The sequence below is a fragment of the Oncorhynchus tshawytscha genome, unplaced genomic scaffold (assembly GCF_018296145.1).
Source record: "Oncorhynchus tshawytscha isolate Ot180627B unplaced genomic scaffold, Otsh_v2.0 Un_contig_3562_pilon_pilon, whole genome shotgun sequence".
Taxonomy (NCBI): Eukaryota; Metazoa; Chordata; class Actinopteri; order Salmoniformes; family Salmonidae; genus Oncorhynchus; species Oncorhynchus tshawytscha.
Window position 1 is genome coordinate 42,501 of NW_024608893.1, and position 26,371 is coordinate 68,871.

Here is a 26,371-nt window from a genome sequence, read left to right on the forward strand (position 1 = left end):
GTACAACAGACCTTTACCTGTCTGTCTGTCTCCTGGCCTGTACAACAGACCTTTCCCTGTCTGTCTGTCTCCTGGCCTGTACAACAGACCTTTACCTGTCTGTCTGTCTCCTGGCCTGTACAACAGACCTTTACCTGTCTGTCTGTCTCCTGGCCTGTACAACAGACCTTTACCTGTCTGTCTGTCTCCTGGCCTGTACAACAGACCTTTACCTGTCTGTCTCCTGGCCTGTACAACAGACCTTTCCCTGTCTGTCTGTCTCCTGGCCTGTACAACAGACCTTTACCTGTCTGTCTGTCTCCTGGCCTGTACAACAGACCTTTCCCTGTCTGTCTGTCTCCTGGCCTGTACAACAGACCTTTCCCTGTCTGTCTGTCTCCTGGCCTGTACAACAGACCTTTCCCTGTCTGTCTCCTGGCCTGTACAACAGACCTTTCCCTGTCTGTCTCCTGGCCTGTACAACAGACCTTTCCCTGTCTGTCTGTCTCCTGGCCTGTACAACAGACCTTTCCCTGTCTGTCTGTCTCCTGGCCTGTACAACAGACCTTTCCCTGTCTGTCTGTCTCCTGGCCTGTACAACAGACCTTTCCCTGTCTGTCTGTCTCCTGGCCTGTACAACAGACCTTTCCCTGTCTGTCTGCCTCCCAGGCCTCTAAACTGTGTTCAGTCCCACTCCTGATGAGAGTTGACCCGGTCTGCCTCCCAGGCCTCTAAACTGTGTTCAGTCCCACTCCTGCTGAGAGTTGACCCGGTCCGCCTCCCAGGCCTCTAAACTGTGTTCAGTCCCACTCCTGCTGAGAGTTGACCCGGTCTGCCTCCCAGGCCTCTAAACTGTGTTCAGTCCCACTCCTGCTGAGAGTTGACCCGGTCCGCCTCCCAGGCCTCTAAACTGTGTTCAGTCCCACTCCTGCTGAGAGTTGACCCGGTCTGCCTCCCAGGCCTCTAAACTGTGTTCAGTCCCACTCCTGCTGAGAGTTGACCCGGTCCGCCTCCCAGGCCTCTAAACTGTTTGTTCAGTCCCACTCCTGCTGAGAGTTGACCCGGTCCGCCTCCCAGGCCTCTAAACTGTGTGTTCAGTCCCACTCCTGCTGAGAGTTGACCCGGTCCGCCTCCCAGGCCTCTAAACTGTTTGTGAACAACAAGCTGTGAATTCCTCAGTGATGGACTGTTTAATAATGTAATCTGTCTTAAATCAGGCACCTGTTTGCTTCAAGCAGAGAGAGAGACACACACACACACACACACACACACACACACACACACACACACACACACACACACACACACACGTGCCTCCTATCAGACCTTATATAATCACACCGCTCTGGTTGAAATCAACCCTCATCACTCTCCAACCTCTTTCTGTCCCTCGTCTCGGTGATTAATTCAGACGTTATGTTGCTATGCAGGTTAAGCTCCAGTCGGTCTGCTAGCGGTTGCGTGTGTACAGCAGGAAGTTGAGGCGTGAACTTAGGATGACTTCTGCGCTCTCTCTCTCTTCGTGTTCGTTTTGGAGAGAGAGCGAGAGAGAGAGTGGCATCAAAGGACTCGCTGATCAAAGGAGTCTGAGTCGAGGCAGCGAGCCGGGAGGAAAAACTGTAAAAATCCCAAACTCCCCAACGTGCACCATGCCTAGCGTCAGGCAGAGCACAAACACATCCAGCTCCTCCAGCGCTGTAGCTCGCTGGCGCACACACACACACACACACACACACACACACACACACACACACACACACACACACACACACACACACACACACACACACACACACACACAGCTCTGGCAACCCCTATTTTTTCACACCAATAACATTCTCTGACTGTTTTGACATCTCAATTGAGGATGTATTTATTTGATTTGTTCAGTGTGAGCCACCGTAGATCAATAGAGTGATCATATCATCCCCGTTATGACCCAGATAAAAACATCACAGCGGCTGCTGACTCTATTTGTTCCGTGTCTTTTCGTCACGCCGGATCCTCAGACGGGGGGCGGATCTTCAGACAGGAGGGGGCGGATCTTCAGACAGGAGGGGGCGGATCTTCAGACAGGGGGCGGATCTTCAGACAGGGGGATCTTCAGACGGGGGGGGCGGATCTTCAGACAGGAGGGGGCGGATCTTCAGACAGGAGGGGGGGGCAAAACTGAAAACACGTCTGTTTTGTTAGTATCTGCAGGGGACCTTAGGTCCTTACATGGGAATTTAAGGGTGCATCAATCACAGGTGGGGGCTGATGGAAGCAGAACAGATTACATCGTATACTATTAGTAACATGATCGTTTTACAATTATTCACTGAAGCCTTGATACTTACAGGTTTTATTCTCTACAAAGTCCTCTTTTATAGTAGTGCGATTGTTACTGACGAGAGAGAGAGAGACACACACACACAGAGAGACAAAGAGACAGAGAGAGAGAGAAGAGAGAAGAGAAAGAGAGAGAGAGACAGAGCAAGAGACAGAGAGAGAGAGACAGAGAGAGAGACAGAGCAAGAGACAGAGAGAGAGAGACAGAGCAAGAGACAGAGAGAGAGAGACAGAGAGAGAGACAGAGCAAGAGACAGAGAGAGAGAAAGAGACAGAGAGAGAGAGACAGAGAGACAGAGAGAGAGAGAGAGAGACAGACAGAGAGACACAGAGAGACAGAGAGAGAGACAGAGAGAGAGACACAGAGAGACAGAGAGAGGGTGATACAAAAATATGATGATATTATTTTAAATGCCCATCCCTTATTTCACAGCCCCCTCATATAATTAAATATTACAACTACACTATCTCACAGTCCCCTCCCATATATTTAAATATTACAACTACACTATCTCACAGTCCCCTCCCATATATTTAAATATTACAACAACACTATCTCACAGTCCCCTCCCATATATTTAAATATTACAACTACACTATCTCACAGTCCCTCCCATATATTCAAATATTACAACTACACTATCTCACAGTCCCTCCCATATATTCAAATATTACAACTACACTATCTCACAGTCCCTCCCATATATTCAAATATTACAACTACACTATCTCACAGTCCCCTCCCATATATTCAAATATTACAACTACACTATCTGACAGTCCCCTCCCATATATTCAAATATTACAACTACACTATCTCACAGTCCCCTCCCATATATTTAAATATTACAACTACACTATTTCAGGTCCCCCCCATATATTTAAATATTTCAAGGGAGGGCAGTAACCAGCCCTGTGGAGAACAGTAACCAGCCCAGTGGAGAGCAGTAACCAGCTCTGTGGAGAACAGTAACCAGCCCAGTGGAGAGCAGTAACCAGCCCAGTGGAGAGCAGTAACCAGCCCAGCCCAGTGGAGAGCAGTAACCAGCCCAGTGGAGAGCAGTAACCAGCCCAGTGGAGAGCAGTAACCAGCCCAGCCCAGTGGAGAGCAGTAACCAGCCCAGTGGAGAGCAGTAACCAGCCCAGTGGAGAACAGTAACCAGCCCAGTGGAGAGCAATAACCAGCCCAGTGGAACCAACCAGCCCAGTGGAGAGCAGTAACCAGCCCAGTGGAGAGCAGTAACCAGCCCAGTCCAGAGGAGAGCAGTAACCAGCCCAGTGGAGAGCAGTAACCAGCCCAGTCCAGAGGAGAGCAGTAACCAGTCCAGTGGAGAACGGTAACCAGCCCAGTGGAGAGCAGTAACCAGCCCAGTGGAGAGCAGTAACCAGCCCAGTGAAGAGCAGTAACCAGCCCAATGGAGAGCAGTAACCAGCCCAGTGGAGAGCAGTAACCAGCCCAGTGAAGAGCAGTAACCAGTCCAGTGGAGAGCAGTAACCAGCCCAGTGGAGAGCAGTAACCAGCCCAGTGAAGAGCAGTAACCAGTCCAGTGGAGAGCAGTAACCAGCCCAGTGGAGAGCAGTAACCAGCCCAGTGGAGAGCAGTAACCAGCCCAGTGGAGAGTAGTAACCAACCCAGCCCAGTGGAGAGCAGTAACCAGCCCAGTGGAGAACGGTAACCAGCCCAGTGGAGAGCAGTAACCAGCCCAGTGGAGAGCAGTAACCAGCCCAGTGGAACCAACCAGCCCAGTGGAGAGCAGTAACCAGCCCAATGGAGCGCAGTAACCAGACCAGTGGAGAGCAGTAACCAGCCCAGTGGAGAGTAGTAACCAACCCAGCCCAGTGGAGAGCAGTAACCAGCCCAGTCCAGAGGAGAGCAGTAACCAGCCCAGTGGAGAGCAGTAACAGGCCCAGAGGAGAGCAGTAACCATCCCAGTGGAGAGCAGTAACCAGCCCAGTGGAGAGCAGTAACCAGCCCAATGGAGAATAGTAACCAGCCCAGTGGAGAGCAGTAACCAGCCCAGTCCAGAGGAGAGCAGTAACCAGCCCAGTGGAGAGCAGTAACCAGCCCAGTGGAACCAACCAGCCCAGTGGAGAGCAGTAACCAGCCCAGTGGAGAGCAGTAACCAGCCCAGTGGAGAACAGTAACCAGCCCAGTCCAGAGGAGAGCAGTAACCAGCCCAGTGGAGAGCAGTAACCAGCCCAGAGGAGAGCAGTAACCAGCCCAGTGGAGAGCAGTAACCAGCCCAGTGGAGCGTAGTAACCAACCCAGCCCAGTGGAGAGCAGTAACCAGCCCAGTCCAGAGGAGAGCAGTAACCAGCCCAGTGGAGAGCAGTAACCAGCCCAGAGGAGAGCAGTAACCAGCCATGTGGAGAGCAGTAATCAGCCCAGTGGAGAGCAGTAACCAGCCCAGTGTAACCAACCAGCCCAGTGGAGAGCAGTAACCAGCCCAGTGGAGAGCAGTAACCAGCCCAATGGAGAGAAGTAACCAGCCCAGTGGAGAGCAGTAACCAGCCCAGTGGAGAGCAGTAACCAGCCCAGTGGAGAGCAGTAACCAGGCCAGTCCAGAGGAGAGGAGTAACCAACCCAGTGGAGAGCAGTAACCAGCCGAGAGGAGAGCAGTAACCAACCCAGTGGAGAGCAGTAACCAGCCCAGTGGAGAGCAGTAACCAGCCCAGTGGAGAATGGTAACCAGCCCGGTGGAGAGCAGTAACCAGCCCAGTGGAGAGCAGTAACCAGCCCAGTGGAGAACGGTAACCAGCCCAGTGGAGAGCAGTAACCAGCCCAGCCCAGTGGAGAGCAGTAACCAGCCCAGTGGAGAGCAGTAACCAGCCCAGTGGAGAGCAGTAACCAGCCCAATGGAGAACAGTAACCAGCCCAGTGTAACCAACCAGCCCAGTGGAGAGCAGTAACCAGCCCATTGGAGAGCTGTAACCAGCCCAGTGGAGAACAGTAACCAGCCCAGTGAAGAGCAGTAACCAGTCCAGTGGAGAGCAGTAACCAGCCCAGTGAAGAGCAGTAACCAGTCCAGTGGAGAGCAGTAACCAGCCCAGTGGAGAGCAGTAACCAGCCCAGTGGAGAGCAGTAACCAGCCCAGTGGAGAGTAGTAACCAACCCAGCCCAGTGGAGAGCAGTAACCAGCCCAGTGGAGAACGGTAACCAGCCCAGTGGAGAGCAGTAACCAGCCCAGTGGAGAGCAGTAACCAGCCCAGTGGAACCAACCAGCCCAGTGGAGAGCAGTAACCAGCCCAATGGAGCGCAGTAACCAGCCCAGTGGAGAGCAGTAACCAGCCCAGTGGAGAGTAGTAACCAACCCAGCCCAGTGGAGAGCAGTAACCAGCCCAGTCCAGAGGAGAGCAGTAACCAGCCCAGTGGAGAGCAGTAACCAGCCCAGAGGAGAGCAGTAACCATCCCAGTGGAGAGCAGTAACCAGCCCAGTGGAGAGCAGTAACCAGCCCAATGGAGAATAGTAACCAGCCCAGTGGAGAGCAGTAACCAGCCCAGTCCAGAGGAGAGCAGTAACCAGCCCAGTGGAGAGCAGTAACCAGCCCAGTGGAACCAACCAGCCCAGTGGAGAGCAGTAACCAGCCCAGTGGAGAGCAGTAACCAGCCCAGTGGAGAACAGTAACCAGCCCAGTCCAGAGGAGAGCAGTAACCAGCCCAGTGGAGAGCAGTAACCAGCCCAGAGGAGAGCAGTAACCAGCCCAGTGGAGAGCAGTAACCAGCCCAGTGGAGCGTAGTAACCAACCCAGCCCAGTGGAGAGCAGTAACCAGCCCAGTCCAGAGGAGAGCAGTAACCAGCCCAGTGGAGATTAGTAACCAGCCCAGAGGAGAGCAGTAACCAGCCCAGTGGAGAGCAGTAATCAGCCCAGTGGAGAGCAGTAACCAGCCCAGTGTAACCAACCAGCCCAGTGGAGAGCAGTAACCAGCCCAGTGGAGAGCAGTAACCAGCCCAATGGAGAGCAGTAACCAGCCCAGTGGAGAGCAGTAACCAGCCCAGTGGAGAGCAGTAACCAGCCCAGTGGAGAGCAGTAACCAGGCCAGTCCAGAGGAGAGGAGTAACCAGCCCAGTGGAGAGCAGTAACCAGCCCGAGAGGAGAGCAGTAACCAACCCAGTGGAGAGCAGTAACCAGCCCAGTGGAGAGCAGTAACCAGCCCAGTGGAGAATGGTAACCAGCCCGGTGGAGAGCAGTAACCAGCCCAGTGGAGAGCAGTAACCAGCCCAGTGGAGAGCAGTAACCAGCCCAGTGGAGAGCGGTAACCAGCCCAGTGGAGAGCAGTAACCAGCCCAGCCCAGTGGAGAGCAGTAACCAGCCCAGTGGAGAGCAGTAACCAGCCCAGTGGAGAGCAGTAACCAGCCCAGTGGAGAGCAGTAACCAGCCCAATGGAGAACAGTAACCAGCCCAGTGTAACCAACCAGCCCAGTGGAGAGCAGTAACCAGCCCATTGGAGAGCTGTAACCAGCCCAGTGGAGAACAGTAACCAGCCCAGTGTAACCAACCAGCCCAGTGGAGAGCAGTAACCAGCCCAGTGGAGAGCAGTAACCAGCCCAATGGAGAACAGTAACCAGCCCAGTGTAACCAACCAGCCCAGTGGAGAGCAGTAACCAGCCCAACAGAGAACAGTAACCAGCCCAGTGTAACCAACCAGCCCAGTGGAGAGCAGTAACCAGCCCATTGGAGAGCTGTAACCAGCCCAGTGGAGAACAGTAACCAGCCCAGTGTAACCAACCAGCCCAGTGGAGAGCAGTAACCAGCCCAGTGAAGAGCAGTAACCAGCCCAGTGGAGAGCAGTAACCAGCCCAGTGGAGAGCAGTAACCAGCCCAGTGGAGAATAGTAACCAGCCCAGTCTAACCAACCAGCCCAGTGGAGAACAGTAACCAGCCCAGTGGAGAGCAGTAACCAGCCCAGTGGAGAGCAGTAACCAGCCCAGTTGAGAGCAGTAACCAGCCCAGTGGAGAGCAGTAACCAGCCCAGTGGAGAGCAGTAACCAGCCCAGTGGAGAGCAGTAACCAGCCCAGTGGAGAGCAGTAACCAGCCCAGTGTAACCAACCAGCCCAGTGGAGAACAGTAACCAGCCCAATGGAGAACAGTAACCAGCCCCGTGTAACCAACCAGCCCAGTGGAGAGCAGTAACCAGCCCAGTGTAACCAACCAGCCCAGTGGAGAGCAGTAACCAGCCCAGTGTAACCAACCAGCCCAGTGGAGAACAGTAACCAGCCCAGTGGAGAACAGTAACCAGCCCAGTGTAACCAACCAGCCCAGTGGAGAACAGTAACCAGCCCAGTGGAGAGCAGTAACCAGCCCAGTGGAGAGCAGTAACCAGCCCAGTGGAGAGCAGTAACCAGCCCAGTGGAGAACAGTAACCAGCCCAGTGGAGAACAGTAACCAGCCCAGTGGAGAGCAGTAACCAGCCCAGTGGAGAGCAGTAACCAGCCCAGTGGAGAACAGTAACCAGCCCAGTGGAGAGCAGTAACCAGCCCAGTGGAGAGCAGTAACCAGCCCAGTGGAGAACAGTAACCAGCCCAGTGTAACCAACCAGCCCAGTGGAGAGCAGTAACCAGCCCAGTGGAGAGCAGTAACCAGCCCAGTGTAACCAACCAGCCCAGTGGAGAGCAGTAACCAGCCCAACGGAGAACAGTAACCAGCCCAGTGGAGAACAGTAACCAGCCCAGTGGAGAGCAGTAACCAGCCCAGTGGAGAACAGTAACCAGCCCAGTGGAGAACAGTAACCAGCCCAGTGTAACCAACCAGCCCAGTGTAACCAACCAGCCCAGTGGAGAGCAGTAACCAGCCCAGTGGAGAGCAGTAACCAGCCCAGTGGAGAGCAGTAACCAGCCCAATGGAGAACAGTAACCAGCCCAGTGTAACCAACCAGCCCAGTGAAAACCTACGATGTGTTGATGTCGTTGTTTGTGGATGCTAGTGTGTAATGTGTGTTTATGTGGTTTTGTTTGTTTTATAATGACACACTTGTTCTCACATATTCAGCCCCAGACAGTCTGACATTACACTGCTACGCCGACCCCATCCAGAGTCAGGAAAACTATGCAGCAATTTCAGCCCTTTTCTCTTTCTGATTTTAGCTCAAATCATTTCACTGCCGCTCTCCCCTCATCCACCTCCATGTCCCCCTGAGGAATAAAACCTGATAAAACAGCCTGATTATTCCACCATGTTGTAGAGGGGAAAAGTCTTAAGGGTTGCATCCCAAACGGCACCCTATTCCCTATATAGTGCACTACTTTAGACCAGGACTGGCACCCTATTCCCTATATAGTGCACTACTTTAGACCAGGACTGGCACCCTATTCCCCTACATAGTGCATGGGCCCTGGTCACAAGTAGTGCACTATGTAGGGGATAGGGTGACATTTGGGACGCAAGTCTTAATACTGCAGCCACCCACCCATTCTGCTTTCCTCTCCCATACGGAACCTGGAATTAATATCTGATGGAGTGTTTTCAGGGGGGAGGATTTTGCTCAAGTGAGCTTGGCTTTTGTAAAACAGCCGAGTTGAGAGGAGAGGGACCTTACCTTGTGTAGTGGTGCATGACGGTAGGCATTAGCGAGATGATTCCCATTGGGGAAGACCACAACCAACCAGGAAGCCTTTAGCTATACATGCCTAAAGGTCTACTCAGTTAGCGGTGTGCCTGGAAGCCTTTAGCTATACATGCCTAAAGGCCCCCTCAGTTAGCGGTGTGCCAGGAAGCCTTTAGCTATACATGCCTAAAGGCCCCCTCAGTTAGCGGTGTGCCTGGAAGCCTTTAGCTATACATGCCTAAAGGTCTACTCAGTTAGCGGTGTGCCAGGAAGCCTTTAGCTATACATGCCTAAAGGTCTACTCAGTTAGCGGTGTGCCAGGAAGCCTTTAGCTATACATGCCTAAAGGTCTACTCAGTTAGCGGTGTGCCAGGAAGCCTTTAGCTATACATGCCTAAAGGCCCCCTCAGTTAGCGGTGTGCCAGGAAGCCTTTAGCTATACATGCCTAAAGGCCCCCTCAGTTAGCGGTGTGCCATAGAGCGTATGTTATTAACACTTGGCTGGATTCATCACACCTGGTTTGGTTGTAGGTCTACCAGTATTTTGGTGTCTGTCTTGATGTTGTTTCCTTGAGTTCCATTCAGACGAGTTCCAGAACGAGTTCCAGAATGAGTTGTAAAATGGGGTGTAGAATGAGTCGTAGAATGAGGTGTAGAATGAGGTGTAGAATGAGGTGTAGAATGAGTTGTAGAATGAGGTGTAGAATGAGTTGTAGAATGAGTCGTAGAATGAGGTGTAGAATGAGGTGTAGAATGAGTTGTAGAATGAGGTGTAGAATGAGTTGTAGAATGAGTTGTAGAATGAGGTGTAGAATGAGGTGTAGAATGAGTTGTAGAATGAGGTGTAGAATGAGTTCCAGAATGAGTCGTAGAATGAGTCGTAGAATGAGTCGTAGAATGAGGTGTAGAATGAGTCGTAGAATGAGGTGTAGAATGAGGTGTAGAATGAGTTGTAGAATGAGGTGTAGAATGAGTTGTAGAATGAGTTCCAGAATGAGTTCCAGAATGAGGTGTAGAATGAGTCGTAAAATGAGGTGTAGAATGAGTCGTAGAATGAGGTGTAGAATGAGGTGTAGAATGAGTTGTAGAATGAGGTGTAGAATGAGTTCCAGAATGAGGTGTAGAATGAGGTGTAGAATGAGGTGTAGAATGAGGTGTAGATTGAGTTGTTTTAGAATAAGTTCCAGAATTTGTTCCAGAATGAGTTCCAGAATGAGTCGTAGAATGAGTTGTAGAATGAGGTGTAGAATGAGTCGTAGAATGAGGTGTAGAATGAGTTGTAGAATGAGGTGTAGAATGAGTTGTAGAATGAGGTGTAGAATGAGTTGTAGAATGAGTTCCAGAATGAGGTGTAGAATGAGGTGTAGAATGAGTCGTAGAATGAGGTGTAGAATGAGTTGTAGAATGAGTCGTAGAATGAGGTGTAGAATGAGGTGTAGAATGAGGTGTAGAATGAGTTGTAGAATGAGTCGTAGAATGAGGTGTAGAATGAGGTGTAGAATGAGTTGTAGAATGAGTCGTAGAATGAGGTGTAGAATGAGGTGTAGAATGAGTTGTAGAATGAGGTGTAGAATGTGTAGATCGAGTTGTAGAATGAGGTGTAGAATGAGGTGTAGAATGAGGTGTAGAATGAGGTGTAGAATGAGGTGTAGAATGAGTTGTAGAATGAGTTCCAGAATGAGGTGTAGAATGAGTTGTAGAATGAGGTGTAGAATGAGGTGTAGATTGAGTTGTTTTAGAATGAGTTCCAGAATGAGTCGTAGAATGAGTCATATAATGAGGTGTAGAATGAGTCGTAGAATGAGGTGTAGAATGAGTTGTAGAATGAGTTGTAGAATGAGGTGTAGAATGAGTTGTAGAATGAGTTCCAGAATGAGTTCCAGAATGAGGTGTAGAATGAGGTGTAGAATGAGGTGTAGAATGAGTCGTAAAATGAGGTGTAGAATGAGTCGTAGAATGAGGTGTAGAATGAGGTGTAGAATGAGTTGTAGAATGAGGTGTAGAATGAGTTCCAGAATGAGGTGTAGAATGAGTTGTAGAATGAGGTGTAGAATGAGGTGTAGATTGAGTTGTTTTAGAATAAGTTCCAGAATTTGTTCCAGAATGAGTTCCAGAATGAGTCGTAGAATGAGTTGTAGAATGAGTCGTAGAATGAGGTGTAGAATGAGTTGTAGAATGAGGTGTAGAATGAGTTGTAGAATGAGGTGTAGAATGAGTTGTAGAATGAGTTCCAGAATGAGGTGTAGAATGAGTTGTAGAATGAGGTGTAGAATGAGTCGTAGAATGAGGTGTAGAATGAGTTGTAGAATGAGTCGTAGAATGAGGTGTAGAATGAGGTGTAGAATGAGGTGTAGAATGAGTTGTAGAATGAGTCGTAGAATGAGGTGTAGAATGAGGTGTAGAATGAGTTGTTTTAGAATGAGTTGTAGAATGAGTTGTAGAATGAGTTGTTTTAGAATGAGTTGTAGAATGAGGTGTAGAATGAGTTGTAGAATGAGGTGTAGAAATGAGGTGTAGAATGAGTTGTAGAATGAGGTGTAGATTGAGTTGTTTTAGAATGAGTTCCAGAATTTGTTCCACAATGAGTTCCAGAATGAGTCGTAGAATGAGTTCCAGAATGAGTTCCAGAATGAGTTGCGATGATCAGATGATCTCTATCTGTGGACCTAATCTCTCTCCTGGTCCATTTTCCCTCTCCATCCATCATCATTCACCCCAACCGGTCCACCAGCTGTCTTTACCACCCCCACCACGGCACTAGTTATATCTGTGGAGGGTGTTCTTGGTAGATGGTACTGGACTACTGATTCACGTTGCCTAACCCTGGAGGTGATTTAGACTAGGGTTTCCCCAACCCGTTCCTCAGCCCCTCCTCCTTAATGCAACCGCTGTGTCAGATTTCAAATCAACTTTACGGAAAAAGCACCCCATGCAATAATCTGAGTACAGCTCTCAGACATAAAAACAAGCCATACAGATACCCGTCATGTTGTGGAGTCAACAGAAGTCAGAAATAGCATTATAAATATTCACTTGCCTTTGATGATCTTCATCAGAATGCACTCCCAGGAATCCCAGTTCCACAATAAAAGTTTGTTTTGTTCGATAAAATCCATAATTTATGTCCAAATACCTCCTTTTTGTTCGCGCGTTTAGTTCACAAATCCAAATTCATGAGGCGCGAGCATTAGGTCCAGACGAAAGGTCATTAGAAACATGTCAAACGATGTACTGAATCAATCTTTAGGATGTTTTCAACACAAATCTTCAATAATGTTCCAACCGGAGAATTCCTTAGAAATGCAATGGAACGTAGGTCTCTCTCACGGGCACACGCGTGATCAGCTCATGGCCTTCTGCCAGACCTCTGGTAGAAACAGCTCTCATTCGCCCCCACTTCACACTAGAAGCCTCAAACAAGGTTCTAAAGACTGTTGACCTCCAGGTGAAGCCTTAGGAAGTGCAATCGGACCAAATTTTTACACTGTATCGTGGATAGGCAAAGAGTTGAAAACCTACAAGCCTCAGATTTCCCACTTCCTGGTTGTTATACTCACAGACATAATTTAAACAGTTTTAGAAACGTCAGAGTGTTTTCTATCCAAATCTACTAATAATATGCATATCCTAGCATCTGGGCCTGAGTAGCAGGCAGTTTACTCTGGGCACCTTATTCATCCAAGCTAGGAGGGAGGGGGAGGGAGGGAGGGAGGGTGGGAGGGAGGTAGGGAGGGAAGGAAGTGCCTCATCTCAGACCTGTGGAAGGCAGGTGGGAATTTTAATGTCTCTGTGTGATGGCCGCTGGTGGGGAGTGGACAGACTCTGGAATGAGGAAATACAGGTTGCATCAGATCTTCAACTGGGGGAGGAGGAGAGGGAGGGAGGGAGGGAGGGATGGAAGGAGGAAGGAGAGGGAAGGAGGAAGGAGAGGGAGGGAGGGAGGGAGGGAGGGAGGGAGGGGGGGGAGGGAGGGAGGGAGGGAGGGAGGGAGGAGGAAGGAAGTGGGGGGGGGGGGAGAAGGAAGTTAAAGGGGAGGGGGAGGGAGGGAAGGGAAGTGAGGGAAGGGGGAAGTGAGGGAAGTGGGAAGTGGGGAAGGGGGAGTGAGGGAAGGGAGAAGTGAGGGAAGGGAGAAGGAGGGAAGGGGGAAGTGAGGGAAGGGGGAGTGAGGGAAGAGGGGGAAGTGAGGGAAGGGGAAGTGAGGGAAGGAGGTGGAAGGGAGAGGGAAGTGAGGGAAGTGAGGGAAGGGGGAAGTGAGGGAAGGGGAAGTGAGGGAAGAGGGGGAAGTGAGGGAAAGGGGGAAGTGAGGGAGGGAAGTGAGGGAAGGGAGTGGAAGGGAGGGAAGTGAGGGAAGGGGAAAGTGAGGAAAGGGGAAAGTGGGGGAAGTGGGGAAGGAGGGAGGGGGAAGTGAGGGAAGGGAAGTGAGGGAAGTAAGGGAAGGGGGTGGAAGGGAGGGAAGTGACCGGGAAGGGGAAGAGAGTTTGGAAGGGGGGGAAGCTTCTGAGGAAGTGATTGTGGGAAAGACAGGTGGAGGGAATCTGGTCATCTCCCGGATAAAGTGTCAGGGAAGGGGAAATGAGGGAAGGGGAAGTGAGGAAGGGGGAAGTGAGGGAAGGAGGTGGAAGGGGGTGGAAGTGAGGAAGGGGGTGGAAGGAGGGGGAAGTGAGGGGAAGGGGAAGTGAGCTGGGGGGTCGTGAGGGAAGGGGAAGTGAGGGAGGAAGGGACAGACGTACCGCTAGGTATCTTATTATCTTCAATAATACAGTTTGTCCTTGCTATTATTTACAGCTTCTGAGAGTATTCAGTGATTGTGCTGTCTTCACTCTCTCCTCCCTGCTGGGGAAGACAGGTGGAGGAGGCAATCTGCAACACTTATTGTCATCTCCTGATAAAGTGTCAGGGGAAAGAAGGAACGAGAAGAGAGAGAGATCAGGAGGAGGTGGGAAGGAGGTACTGATGGATGGATGGAGGGGAGAAGGGAGAGGAGGGAGGAGGGAGGGAGGGAGGGAGGGAGGGAGGGAGGGAAGGGAAGGGAGGGAGGGAGGGAGGGAGGAGAAGGGAAGGAGGAGGGAGGAGAGGAGGGAAGGAGGTACTGATGGATGGATGGAGGGAGAGAAGGGAGAGGAGGAGGGAAGGAGGTACTGATGGATGGAGGGGAGAAGGGAGAAGGGAGAGGAGGAGGGAAGGAGGTGCTGATGGATGGAGGGGAGAAGGGAGAGGAGGAGGGAAGGAGGTACTGATGGATGGAGGGGAGAAGGGGGAGAGGAGGGGTACTGATGGAGAGGAGAGGGAGGGAGAGGAGAAGGGAGAGGGAGGAGGAGGAAGGGAAGGAGGTACTGATGGATGGAGGGGAGAGAAGGAGAGGAGGGGAGGGAAGGAGGTACTGATGGATGGAGGAAGGGAGAAGGGAGAGGAAGGGAGAGGAGAAGGGAGAGGAGGAGGGAAGGAGGTACTGATGGATGGAGGGGAGAAGGGAGAAGGGAGAGGAGGAGAGGGAAGGAGGTACTGATGGATGGAGGAGAAGGGAGAAGGGAGAGGAGGCGGGGGGGTTAGAGAGATGCGGCAGGCAGCATTAGCGTACCAGGGTCGGTAGCTCCGTAGCGCTGACTTGGCCCATTTTATAACTTCATGTAAATGTAGAACTGCAGGAGAACTGTCATCTCATTTTATACCACAATCTCTGTCTATGTTAATGACACACACACACACACACACACACACACACACACACACACACACACACACACACACACACACACACACACACACACACACACACACACACACACACACACGGCACTAACTCATGTGGAGAACACACTGTTGCTCAGGTTACCATTAGACTTTATGCTTTTCTTTACGGTAAAGCAATGGAACATGGCCAGTCTATGAACAGTCTATGAACAGTCTATCAACAGTCTATGAACAGTCTATTAACCATCTATGAACAGTATATGACCAGTCTATGAACAGTATATGAACAGTATATGAACAGTCTATGAACAGTATATGAACAGTCTATGAACAGTATATGAACAGTATATGAACAGTCTATGAACAGTATATGAACAGTCTATGAACAGTATATGAACAGTCTATGACCAGTCTATGAACAGTCTATGAACAGTATATGAACAGTATATGATCTATGAACAGTCTATGAACAGTATATGACCAGTATATGAACAGTCTATGAACAGTATATGAACAGTCTATGAACAGTCTATGAACAGTCTATTAACAGTCTATGAACAGTATATGAACAGTATATGAACAGTCTATGAACAGTATATGAACAGTCTATGAACAGTATATGACCAGTATATGAACAGTCTATGAACAGTATATGAACAGTCTATGACCAGTCTATGAAAGTATATGATCTATGAACAGTCTATGAACAGTATATGACCAGTATATGAACAGTCTATGAACAGTATATGAACAGTCTATGAACAGTCTATGAACAGTCTATCAACAGTCTATGAACAGTATATGAACAGTATATGAACAGTCTATGAACAGTATATGAACAGTCTATGAACAGTATATGACCAGTATATGAACAGTCTATGAACAGTATAAACAGTCTATGACCAGTCTATGAACAGTATATGATCTATGAACAGTCTATGAACAGTATATGACCAGTATATGAACAGTCTATGAACAGTATATGAACAGTCTATGAACAGTATATGAACAGTCTATGAACAGTCTATGAACAGTCTATTAACAGTCTAACAGTATATGAACAGTATATGAACAGTTCATGAACAGTTCATGAACAGTCTATGAACAGTATATAAACAGTATATGAACAGTCTATTAACAGTCTATGGACAGTATATGAACAGTCTATGAACAGTCTATGGACACTCTATGAACACTCTATGGACACTCTATAAACAGTCTATGAACAGTATATGAACAGTATATGAACAGTATATGAACAGTATATAAACAGTATATGAACAATATATGAACAGTCTATGAACAGTATATAAACAGTATATAAACAGTATATGAACAGAACAGTCTATGAATAGTATATGAACAGTCTATGAACAGTATATAAACAGTATATAAACAGTATATGAACAGTCTATGAACAGTCTATGAACAGTATATGGACAGTCTATGAACAGTCTATGAACAGTCTATGAACAGTCTATGAACCATCTATGAACTGTCTATGAGCCATCTATGAACAGTCTATGAACAGTCTATGAACAGTCTATTAACAGTCTATGGACAATCTATGAACAGTCTATGAACCATCTATGAACAGTCTATTAACAATATACTTACAGTCTATTCACAGTACATTTACAACGTGTGTGTTAATGGTCTCGTCCTGACTGAACTATTGACCTCTAAATGGTTCCTGACTGAACTCCTGACCTCTAAATGGTTCCTGACTGAACTCCTGACCTCTAAATGGTTCCTGACTGAACTCCTGACCTCTAAATGTCTCCTGACTGAACTCCTGACCTCTAAATGTCTCCTGACTGAACTCCTGACCTCTAAATGTCTCTGACTGAACTATTGACCTCTAAATGGCTTCTGACTGAACTATTGACCTCTAAATGTCTCCTGACTGAACTATTGACCTCTAAATGTCTCCTAACTCAGAGGAATGGAAGATTAGTGTACACACCAGGGATGTAACATACGGGACATCATTGTTACAGGACACAGCTAAATACAGCCACTGGGAATTAAAAACATTCCTCTCTCTCCCTCTTTATGTTCAACTGAATTGTAGATGAATGTCATTTCAGAAACTGTCATCCTTTTTCACAGGATTTGATATCTTTCTCGGTTTCAAGAGCAGAACCTACATGTGTTTGAGCTTGTAAATGTTACAGAATCATGTTGTGAATCATCTCCTCTAGGAGTCACTTGGTCCAAACAAGCAGAAGTTGTGAATCATCTCCTCTAGGAGTCACTTGGTCCAAACAAGCAGGAGTTGTGAATCATCTCCTCTAGGAGTCACTTGGTCCAATCAAGCAGGAGTTGTGAATCATCTCCTCTAGGAGTCAGGTTGTCCAATCAAGCAGGAGTTGTGAATCATCTCCTCTAGGAGTCACTTGGTCCAATCAAGCAGGAGTTGTGAATCATCTCCTCTAGGAGTCACTTGGTCCAAACAAGCAGGAGTTGTGAATCATCTCCTCTAGGAGTCACTTGGTCCAAACAAGCAGGAGTTGTGAATCATCTCCTCTAGGAGTCAGGTTGTCCAATCAAGCAGGAGTTGTGAATCACATCTCCTCTAGGAGTCACTTGGTCCAAACAAGCAGGAGTTGTGAATCATCTCCTCTAGGAGTCAGGTTGTCCAATCAAGCAGGAGTTGTGAATCATCTCCTCTAGGAGTCACTTGGTCCAAACAAGCAGGAGTTGTGAATCATCTCCTCTAGGAGTCAGGTTGTCCAATCAAGCAGGAGTTGTGAATCATCTCCTCTAGGAGTCACTTGGTCCAAACAAGCAGGAGTTGTGAATCATCTCCTCTAGGAGTCAGGTTGTCCAATCAAGCAGGAGTTGTGAATCATCTCCTCTAGGAGTCACTTGGTCCAAACAAGCAGGAGTTGTGAATCATCTCCTCTAGGAGTCAGGTTGTCCAATCAAGCAGGAGTTGTGAATCATCTCCTCTAGGAGTCCGGTTGTCAATCAAGCAGGAGTTGTGAATCACCTCCTCTAGGAGTCACTTGGTCCAAACAAGCAGGAGTTGTGAATCATCTCCTCTAGGAGTCACTTGGTCCAAACAAGCAGGAGTTGTGAATCATCTCCTCTAGGAGTCACTTGGTCCAAACAAGCAGGAGTTGTGAATCATCTCCTCTAGGAGTCAGGTTGTCCAAACAAGCAGGAGTTGTGAATCATCTCATCTAGGAGTCACTTGGTCGAAACAAGCAGGAGTTGTGAATCATCTCCTCTAGGAGTCACTTGGTCCAAACAAGCAGGAGTTGTGAATCATCTCCTCTAGGAGTCAGGTTGTCCAAACAAGCAGGAGTTGTGAATCATCTCCTCTAGGAGTCACTTGGTCCAATCAAGCAGGAGTTGTGAATCATCTCCTCTAGGAGTCACTTGGTCCAAACAAGCAGGAGTTGTGAATCATCTCCTCTAGGAGTCACTTGGTCCAAACAAGTAGGAGTTGTGAATCATCTCCTCTAGGAGAGTTGTGGTTCCCAAGACATTTTCTTTCATATATTATTTCTTATTTGGTTTCAACACAGGTCTTATGTCAGGGATGGGTTGGAAAATGGATTCCTTGTGAATTTAAATCAGCACAATTGATTGTATGCAAGTGATTCAGCATTATTTGGATGGACTTTCACTTTAGAAAGTCCCAGATATACAAATAAAGACCGTGGATCCTGAGAGAGACGGACGGAGAGGGAGGAGGGAGGGAGGGAGAGACACAAGAGAGAGAGACATTGAGAGAGGAGTGAGAGAGAGAGAGAGAGAAAGGGAGAGACAGAGAGAGAGACGGAGAGAGAGAGACGGAGAGAAGAGATGGAGATAGAGAGAGATGGAGAGACAGAGATAGAGATGGAGAGAGAGACGGAGAGAGATAGAGATGGAGAGAGAGACGGAGAGAGAGAGAGACAGAGAGAGATGGGGGAGAGATAGACGGAGAGAGATTCTTAGAAAGAGAGAGAGAGAGATGAGAGAGAGAGAGACAGAGATAGAGATGAGAGAGAGACAGAGAGATGAGAGAGAGAGAGACAGAGAGATAGAGATGGAGAGAGAGAGAGAGAGAGATGAGAGAGAGAGAGAGATGGAGAGAGAGAGACGGAGAGAGATGGAGGTGGCTGCGGTGGTCTGGGATTTTTTGTTTGTTTGGGTAAACCTTCCTGGAAACCAACAAAATAAAAGTTTAATTAACAAAGGTCTGTCTGACTCAAAGAGAAAAGAACAGCTCTTTTGAATTCTTTCGTCTGGCCCCAGAGACCCACATTCTTAGAAAAAGGGCTCTCCTTGGTTATATATATATATATACAGTGTTATAACAATGTACAAATGGTTAAAGGACACAAGATAAAATAAATAAGCATAAATATGGGTTGTATTTATTTCTCTCCCATCTCTCTCTGTCTCTCTCTCTGTCTCTCTCTTCTCTCTCTCTCTCTCTCTTTCTCTCTCTCTGTCTCTCTCTCTCAATTCAATTCAAGGGCTTTATTGGCATGGGAAACATGTGTTAACATTGCCAAAGCAAGTGAGGTAGATAATATATAAAAGTGAAATAAACAATAAAAATTAACAGTAAACATTACACATACAGAAGTTTCAAAACAATAAAGACATTACAAATGTCATATTATATATATACAGTGTTTTAACAATGTACAAATGGTTAAAGGACACAAGATAAAATAAATAAGCATAAATATGGGTTGTATTTACAATGGTGTTTGTTCTTCACTGGTTGCCCTTTTCTCGTGGCAACAGGTCACAAATCTTGCTGCTGTGATGGCACACTGTGGAATTTCACCCAGTAGATATGGGAGTTTTCAAAATTGGATTTGTTTTCGAATTCTTTGTGGATCTGTGTAAACTGAGGGAAATATGTCTCTCTAATATGGTCATACATTGGGCAGGAGGTTAGGAAGTGCAGCTCAGTTTCCACCTCATTTTGTGAGCACATAGCCTGTCTTCTCTTGAGAGCCATGTCGGCCTACGGCGGCCTTTCTCAATAGCAAGGCTATGCTCACTGAGTCTGTACATAGTCAAAGCTTTCCTTAAGTTTGGGTCAGTCACAGTGGTCAGGTATTCTGCCGCTGTGTACTCTCTGTTTAGGGCCAAATAGCATTCTAGTTTGCTCTGTTTTTTTGTTAATTCTTTCCAATGTGTCAAGTAGTTATCTTTTTGTTTTCTCATGATTTGGTTGGGTCTAATCTCTCTCTGTCTCTCTCTATCTTACTCTCTCTGTCTGTCTCTCTCTCTCTCTCTCTGTCTCTCTCTCCTTTCTCTCTCTCTCTCTCTCTCTCTCTCTCTCTCTCTCTCTCTCTCTCTCTCTGTCTCTTTGTCTCTGTCTCCCTCTCTCTGTCTCTCTCTCTGTTCTCTCTCTCTGTCTCTCTCTCTCTCTCTCTCTCTTTCTTTCTCTCTGTCTCTGTCTCTCTCTCTGTCTCTCTGTCTCTCTCTGTCTCTCTCTCTGTCTCTCTGTCTCTGTCTCTGTCTCTCTGTCTCTCTGTCTCTGTTTATCTCTCTCTCTCTCTCTCTCTCTCTCTCTCTCTCTGTCTCTCTCTCTCTCTCTCTCTGTCTCTCTGTCTCTGTCTCTCTGTCTCTCTCTCTCTCTGTCTCTCTCTCTCTCTTTCTCTCTCCAGCGTGTAGACCAGGGTCCTACAAGGCTTTGTCAGGGATTATCAAGTGTTCCAAGTGTCCTCCCCACAGTTCCAGCCATGACCAGGCAGCCACGCTCTGCCACTGTGACAAAGGCTTCTACCGGGCAGCCAAGGACCCCTCCACCATGGCATGCACACGTGAGTTAATGTATTTCTCTGGCAGGGGTTGAGAGAGATGCTGGTTGAGAGAGAGACAGAGAGACAGAGAGAGGCAGAGAGACAGAGACAGAGAGAGAGAGAGAGAAGAGAGAGAGAGCTGACAGAGAGAGAGAGAGAGAGAGGCAGAAAGAGAGAGAGAGAGAGAAGAGAGAGAGAGAGACAGAGAGAGAGAGAGAGAGAGAGAGAGAGAGAGAGAGAGAGAGAGAGAGAGACAGAGAGCGAGGCCAAAAAATCATTGGTTTCTTTACATGGTCAGATAATGAGTACACCTATTTTTCTGCGACAATGTCATATTTTCTGTGTGTAGGTGCGTGCATGCATCATTCACGCGTAAGTGTGTGTGTGTGTGTGTGTGTGTTTGTGTGTGTGTGTGTGTCTGTCTGTTTGTGTGTCTGTGTGGGCAATCATCATGAGGGTAGTGATAATATCACACCTTATTCTCCTCATCATTATTAATGTGGAAACCTGTAAGTGTGTGTGTGTGTGTGTGTGTGTGTGTGTGTGTGTTAGGGTAGTGATAATATCACACCTTATTATCCTCATCATTATTAATGTAGAAACCTGAAACTTGCCATAAATAGACAGTTAGTTTTCTGGCATCGTATCTCAGGCTCTGTGGCTGTAGCTACTGTAGACTCTAACCCACCTTCTAGAACACAGACAGTCACACCTGGCTCAGAACAGAGAAGAGAGGGGAGGGGAGGGAGAGGGGAGGCGGAGGGGAGGGGATAAAGGGAGAGAGGGAGAGGGGGAGGGAGGGAGGGAGGGATGGAGGGATGGAGGGGAGGGACTAAACATGATGACAGACTAAACATGATGACAGACTAACCAGGGAGGACACTCAACATGATGACAGACTAACCAGGGAGGACACTCAACATGATGACAGACTAACCAGGGAGGACACTCAACATGATGACAGGGGAGGACACTCAACATGATGACAGACTAACCAGGGAGGACACTAAACATGATGGGGAGGTTTGAGGTTGTCCTGTAGTTGGTGAGGAAGGGAGGTTGAGGTAGTCCTGATTGGGAGAAAGGGGAGGTTTGAGGTTGTCCTGAGTTGGGGAGGTTTGAGGTTGTCCTGTAGTTGGTGAGGAAGGGGAGGTTTGAGGTAGTCCTGTAGTTGGTGAGGAAGGGAGGTTTGAGGTAGTCCGGTCATTGGTGAGGAAGGGGAGGTTTGAGGTAGTCCTGTAGTTGGGGAGGTTTGAGGTTGTCCTGTAGTTGGTGAGGAAGGGGAGGTTTGAGGTTGTCCTGTAGTTGTTGAGGAAGGGAGGTTTGAGGTAGTCCTGTAGTTGGGGAGGTTTAAGGTTGTCCTGTAGTTGGTGAGGAAGGGAGGTTTGAGGTAGTCCTGTAGTTGGTGAGGAAGGGGGAGGTTTGAGGAAGTCCTGTAGTTCTGGAGGTTTGAGGTAGTCCTGTAGTTGGTGAGGAAGGGGAGGTTTGAGGTAGTCCTGTAGTTGGGGAGGTTTGAGGTAGTCCTGTAGTTGGTGAGGAAGGGGAGGTTTGAGGTAGTCCTGTAGTTGGTGAGGAAGGGGAGGTTTGAGGTAGTCCTGTAGTTGGGGAGGTTTGAGGTAGTCCTGTAGTTGGTGAGGAAGGGGAGGTTTGAGGAAGTCGGTGAGGATCTCAGGGTCCAGGCCCTCTTTCTTCAGTATGGGAGTTACTGCCACAGTTTTCAATGGCAGATGTGAGTGATGCATTTCCAGTGTTGACCACCAGGGGGCAGAGAACAGGGAGGCTTTAACTAAGGCAGTGGGATCAAGGACAGAGAACAGGGAGGCTTTAACTAAGGCAGTGGGCATGGGGTCAAGGGAGGAGAACAGGGAGGCTTTAACTAAGGCAGTGGGATCAAGGGAGGAGAACAGGGAGGCTTTAACTAAGGCAGTGGGCATGGGATCAAGGGAGGAGAACAGGGAGGCTTTAACTAAGGCTGTGGGCATGGGATCAAGGACAGAGAACAGGGAGGCTTTAACTAAGGCAGTGGGCATGGGATCAAGGACAGAGAACAGGGAGGCTTTAACTAAGGCAGTAGGCATGGGATCAAGGGAGGAGAACAGGGAGGCTTTAACTAAGGCAGTGGGCATGGGGTCAAGGACAGAGAACAGGGAGGCTTTAACGAAGGCAGTGGGCATGGGGTCAAGGGAGTAGAACAGGGAGGCTTTAACTAAGGCAGTGGGCATGGGATCAAAGGAGGAGAACAGGGAGGCTTTAACTAAGGCAGTGGGCATGGGATCAAGGAGGAGAACAGGGAGGCTTTAACTAAGGCAGTGGGCATGGGGTCAAGGGAGGAGAACAGGGAGGCTTTATCTAAGGCAGTGGGCATGGGATCAAAGGAGGAGAACAGGGAGGCTTTAACTAAGGCAGTGGGCATGGGGTCAAGGGAGGAGAACAGGGAGGCTTTAACTAAGGCAGTGGGCATGGGATCAAGGACAGAGAACAGGGAGGCTTTAACTAAGGCAGTGGGATCAAGGGAGGAGAACAGGGAGGCTTTAACTAAGGCAGTGGGCATGGGATCAAGGGAGGAGAACAGGGAGGCTTTAACTAAGGCAGTGGGCATGGGATCAAGGACAGAGAACAGGGAGGCTTTAACTAAGGCAGTGGGCATGGGGTCAAGGGAGGAGAACAGGGAGGCTTTAACTAAGGCAGTGGGCATGGGGTCAAGGGAGGAGAACAGGAGGCTTTAACTAAGGCAGTGGGCATGGGATCAAGGACACTTTAACTAAGGCAGTGGGGTCAAGGACAGAGAACAGGGAGGCTTTAACTAAGGCAGTGGGCATGGGATCAAGGGAGGAAAACAGGGAGGCTTTAACTAAGGCTGTGGGCATGGGATCAAGGACAGAGAACAGGGAGGCTTTAACTAAGGCAGTGGGCAAGGGATCAGGACAGAGAACAGGGAGGCTTTAACTAAGGCAGTAGGCATGGGATCAAGGGAGGAGAACAGGGAGGCTTTAACTAAGGCAGTGGGCATGGGGTCAAGGACAGAGAACAGGGAGGCTTTAACTAAGGCAGTGGGCATGGGGTCAAGGGAGTAGAACAGGGAGGCTTTAACTAAGGCAGTGGGCATGGGATCAAAGGAGGAGAACAGGGAGGCTTTAACTAAGGCAGTGGGCATGGGGTCAAGGGAGAGAACAGGGAGGCTTTAACTAAGGCAGTGGGAATGGGATCAAGGACAGAGAACAGGGAGGCTTTAACTAAGGCAGTGGGATCAAGGGAGGAGAACAGGGAGGCTTTAACTAAGGCAGTGGGCATGGGATCAAGGGAGGAGAACAGGGAGGCTTTAACTAAGGCAGTGGGCATGGGGACAAGGGAGGAGAACAGGGAGGCTTTAACTAAGGCAGTGGGCATGGGGTCAAGGGAGGAGAACAGGGAGGCTTTAACTAAGGCAGTGGGCATGGGATCAAGGGAGAGGAACAGGGAGGCTTTAACTAAGGCAGTGGGCATGGGATCAAGGACACTTTAACTAAGGCAGTGGGGTCAAGGACAGAGAACAGGGAGGCTTTAACTAAGGCAATTGGCTGGGATCAAGGGAGGAGAACAGGGAGGCTTTAACTAAGGCAGTGGGCATGGGGTCAAGGGAGGAGAACAGGGAGGCTTTAACTAAGGCAGTAGGCATGGGATCAAGGGAGGAGAACAGGGAGGCTTTAACTAAGGCTTTGGGCGTGGGGTCAAGGACAGAGAACAGGGAGGCTTTAACTAAGGCAGTGGGCATGGGATCAAGGACAGAGAACAGGGAGGCTTTAATTAAGGCAGTGGGCATGGGGTCAAGGGAGGAGAACAGGGAGGCTTTAACTAAGGCAGTGGGATCAAGGGCAGAGAACAGGGAGGCTTTAACTAAGGCAGTATGCATGGGGTCTAGGGCAGAGAACAGGGAGGCTTTAACTAAGGCAGTGGGCATGGGGTCAAGGGAGGAGAACAGGGAGGCTTTAACTAAGGCAGTGAAGGGAGGAGAACAGGGAGGCTTTAACTAAGGCAGTGAAGGGAGGAGAACAGGGAGGCTTTAGCTAAGGCAGTGAAGGGAGCACATTGTGGTTTGGGATTTAGAAAAGACAGTGATGATCAGTGATGATGGTCTGTCCCTCCCCCCTCCTCTCTCTCATTAACAAGGGAGAAAACTCTCTCCCTCCCTCACTTCCTCCTTCCTCCCTCCCTCCCCTCCCCTCTCTCTCTCTCCAGGCGCTCCATCGGCCCCCAGGAACCTGATCTCTCTCATTCAGCTCTATTCCTCACCTGGTCTCTCTCTCCCTCTCTCTCCAGGCGCTCCATCGGCCCCCAGGAACCTGATCTCTCTCATTCCCGACACGGCTCTATTCCTCACCTGGTCTCTCTCGCCCTCTCTCTCCAGGCGCTCCATCGGCCCCCAGGAACCTGATCTCTCTCATTAACGAGACGGCTCTATTCCTCACCTGGTCTCTCTCTCCCTCTCTCTCCAGGCGCTCCATCGGCCCCCAGGAACCTGATCTCTCTCATTAACGAGACGGCTCTATTCCTCACCTGGTCTCTCTCTCCCTCTCTCTCCAGGCGCTCCATCGGCCCCTAGGAACCTGATCTCTCTCATTAACGAGACGGCTCTGTTCCTCACCTGGTCTCCGCCTAGCGACAGTGGTGGCAGGAAGGACCTGACTTATAACATCATGTGCCAGCGCTGTGGCGCCTCCGGTGGGGAGGAGGACTGTGAGCCGTGTGAGACCGACCTGCGCTTCGTACCTCGCCTCCTGGGCCTCACCGGGACCTCGGTGGCTATTCTGGACTTTGCCACACACGCCAACTACACCTTCCAAGTAGAGACGGTCAATGGAGTGTCTGGACTGGGAGGGAACACCAGACCCCTGGCTAACATCACTGTTACTACTGACCAGACTGGTGAGTACTGACCAGACCCCTGGTTAACATCTCTGTTACTACTGACCAGACTGGTGAGTACTGACCAGACCCCTGGTTAACATCTCTGTTACTACTGACCAGACTGGTGAGTACTGACCAGACCCCTGGTTAACATCACTGTTACTACTGACCAGACTGGTGAGTACTGACCAGACCCCTGGTTAACATCACTGTTACTACTGAACAGACTGGTGAGTACTGACCAGACCCCTGGTTAACATCTCTGTTACTACTGACCAGACTGGTGAGTACTGACCAGACCCCTGGTTAACATCTCTGTTACTACTGACCAGACTGGTGAGTACTGACCAGACCCCTGGTTAACATCTCTGTTACTACTGACCAGACTGGTGAGTACTGACCAGACCCCTGGTTAACATCTCTGTTACTACTGACCAGACTGGTGAGTACTGACCAGACCCCTGGTTAACATCACTGTTACTACTGACCAGACTGGTGAGTACTGACCAGACCCCTGGTTAACATCACTGTTACTACTGACCAGACCCCTGGTTAACATCTCTGTTACTACTGACCAGACCCCTGGTTAACATCACTGTTACTACTGACCAGACTGGTGAGTACTGACCAGACCCCTGGTTAACATCTCTGTTACTACTGACCAGACTGGTGAGTACTGACCAGACCCCTGGTTAACATCACTGTTACTACTGACCAGACTGGTGAGTACTGACCAGACCCCTGGTTAACATCACTGTTACTACTGACCAGACCCCTGGTTAACATCTCTGTTACTACTGACCAGACCCCTGGTTAACATCTCTGTTACTACTGACCAGACCCCTGGTTAACATCTCTGTTACTACTGACCAGACCCCTGGTTAACATCTCTGTTACTACTGACCAGATCCCTGGTTAACAGCACTGTTACTACTGACCAGACCCCTGGTTAACATCTCTGTTACTACTGACCAGACCCCTGGTTAACATCACTGTTACTACTGACCAGACTGGTGAGTACTGACCAGACCCCTGGTTAACATCACTGTTACTACTGACCAGACTGGTGAGTACTGACCAGACCCCTGGTTAACATCTCTGTTACTACTGACCAGACTGGTGAGTACCGCCAGATCCCTGGTTAACATCACTGTTACTACTGACCAGACCCCTGGTTAA

At 49.1% G+C, this 26,371-nt stretch overlaps 1 protein-coding gene across 1 annotated transcript in view; it reads left to right on the plus strand.

The window, feature by feature from the left end:
- The window catches only part of LOC121843935 (ephrin type-A receptor 6-like), a gene marked incomplete at its 3' end in the record, with an annotated part of 83,175 nt that overhangs the window by 39,840 nt on the left and 16,964 nt on the right, over window positions 1–26,371 (plus strand). Inside the window, exons 6-7 of the mRNA XM_042313826.1 lie at window positions 20,174–20,329; window positions 24,869–25,210. Of these exons, the coding sequence (XP_042169760.1) occupies window positions 20,174–20,329; window positions 24,869–25,210 (498 nt within the window). The remainder of the gene's footprint in view (window positions 1–20,173; window positions 20,330–24,868; window positions 25,211–26,371) is intronic.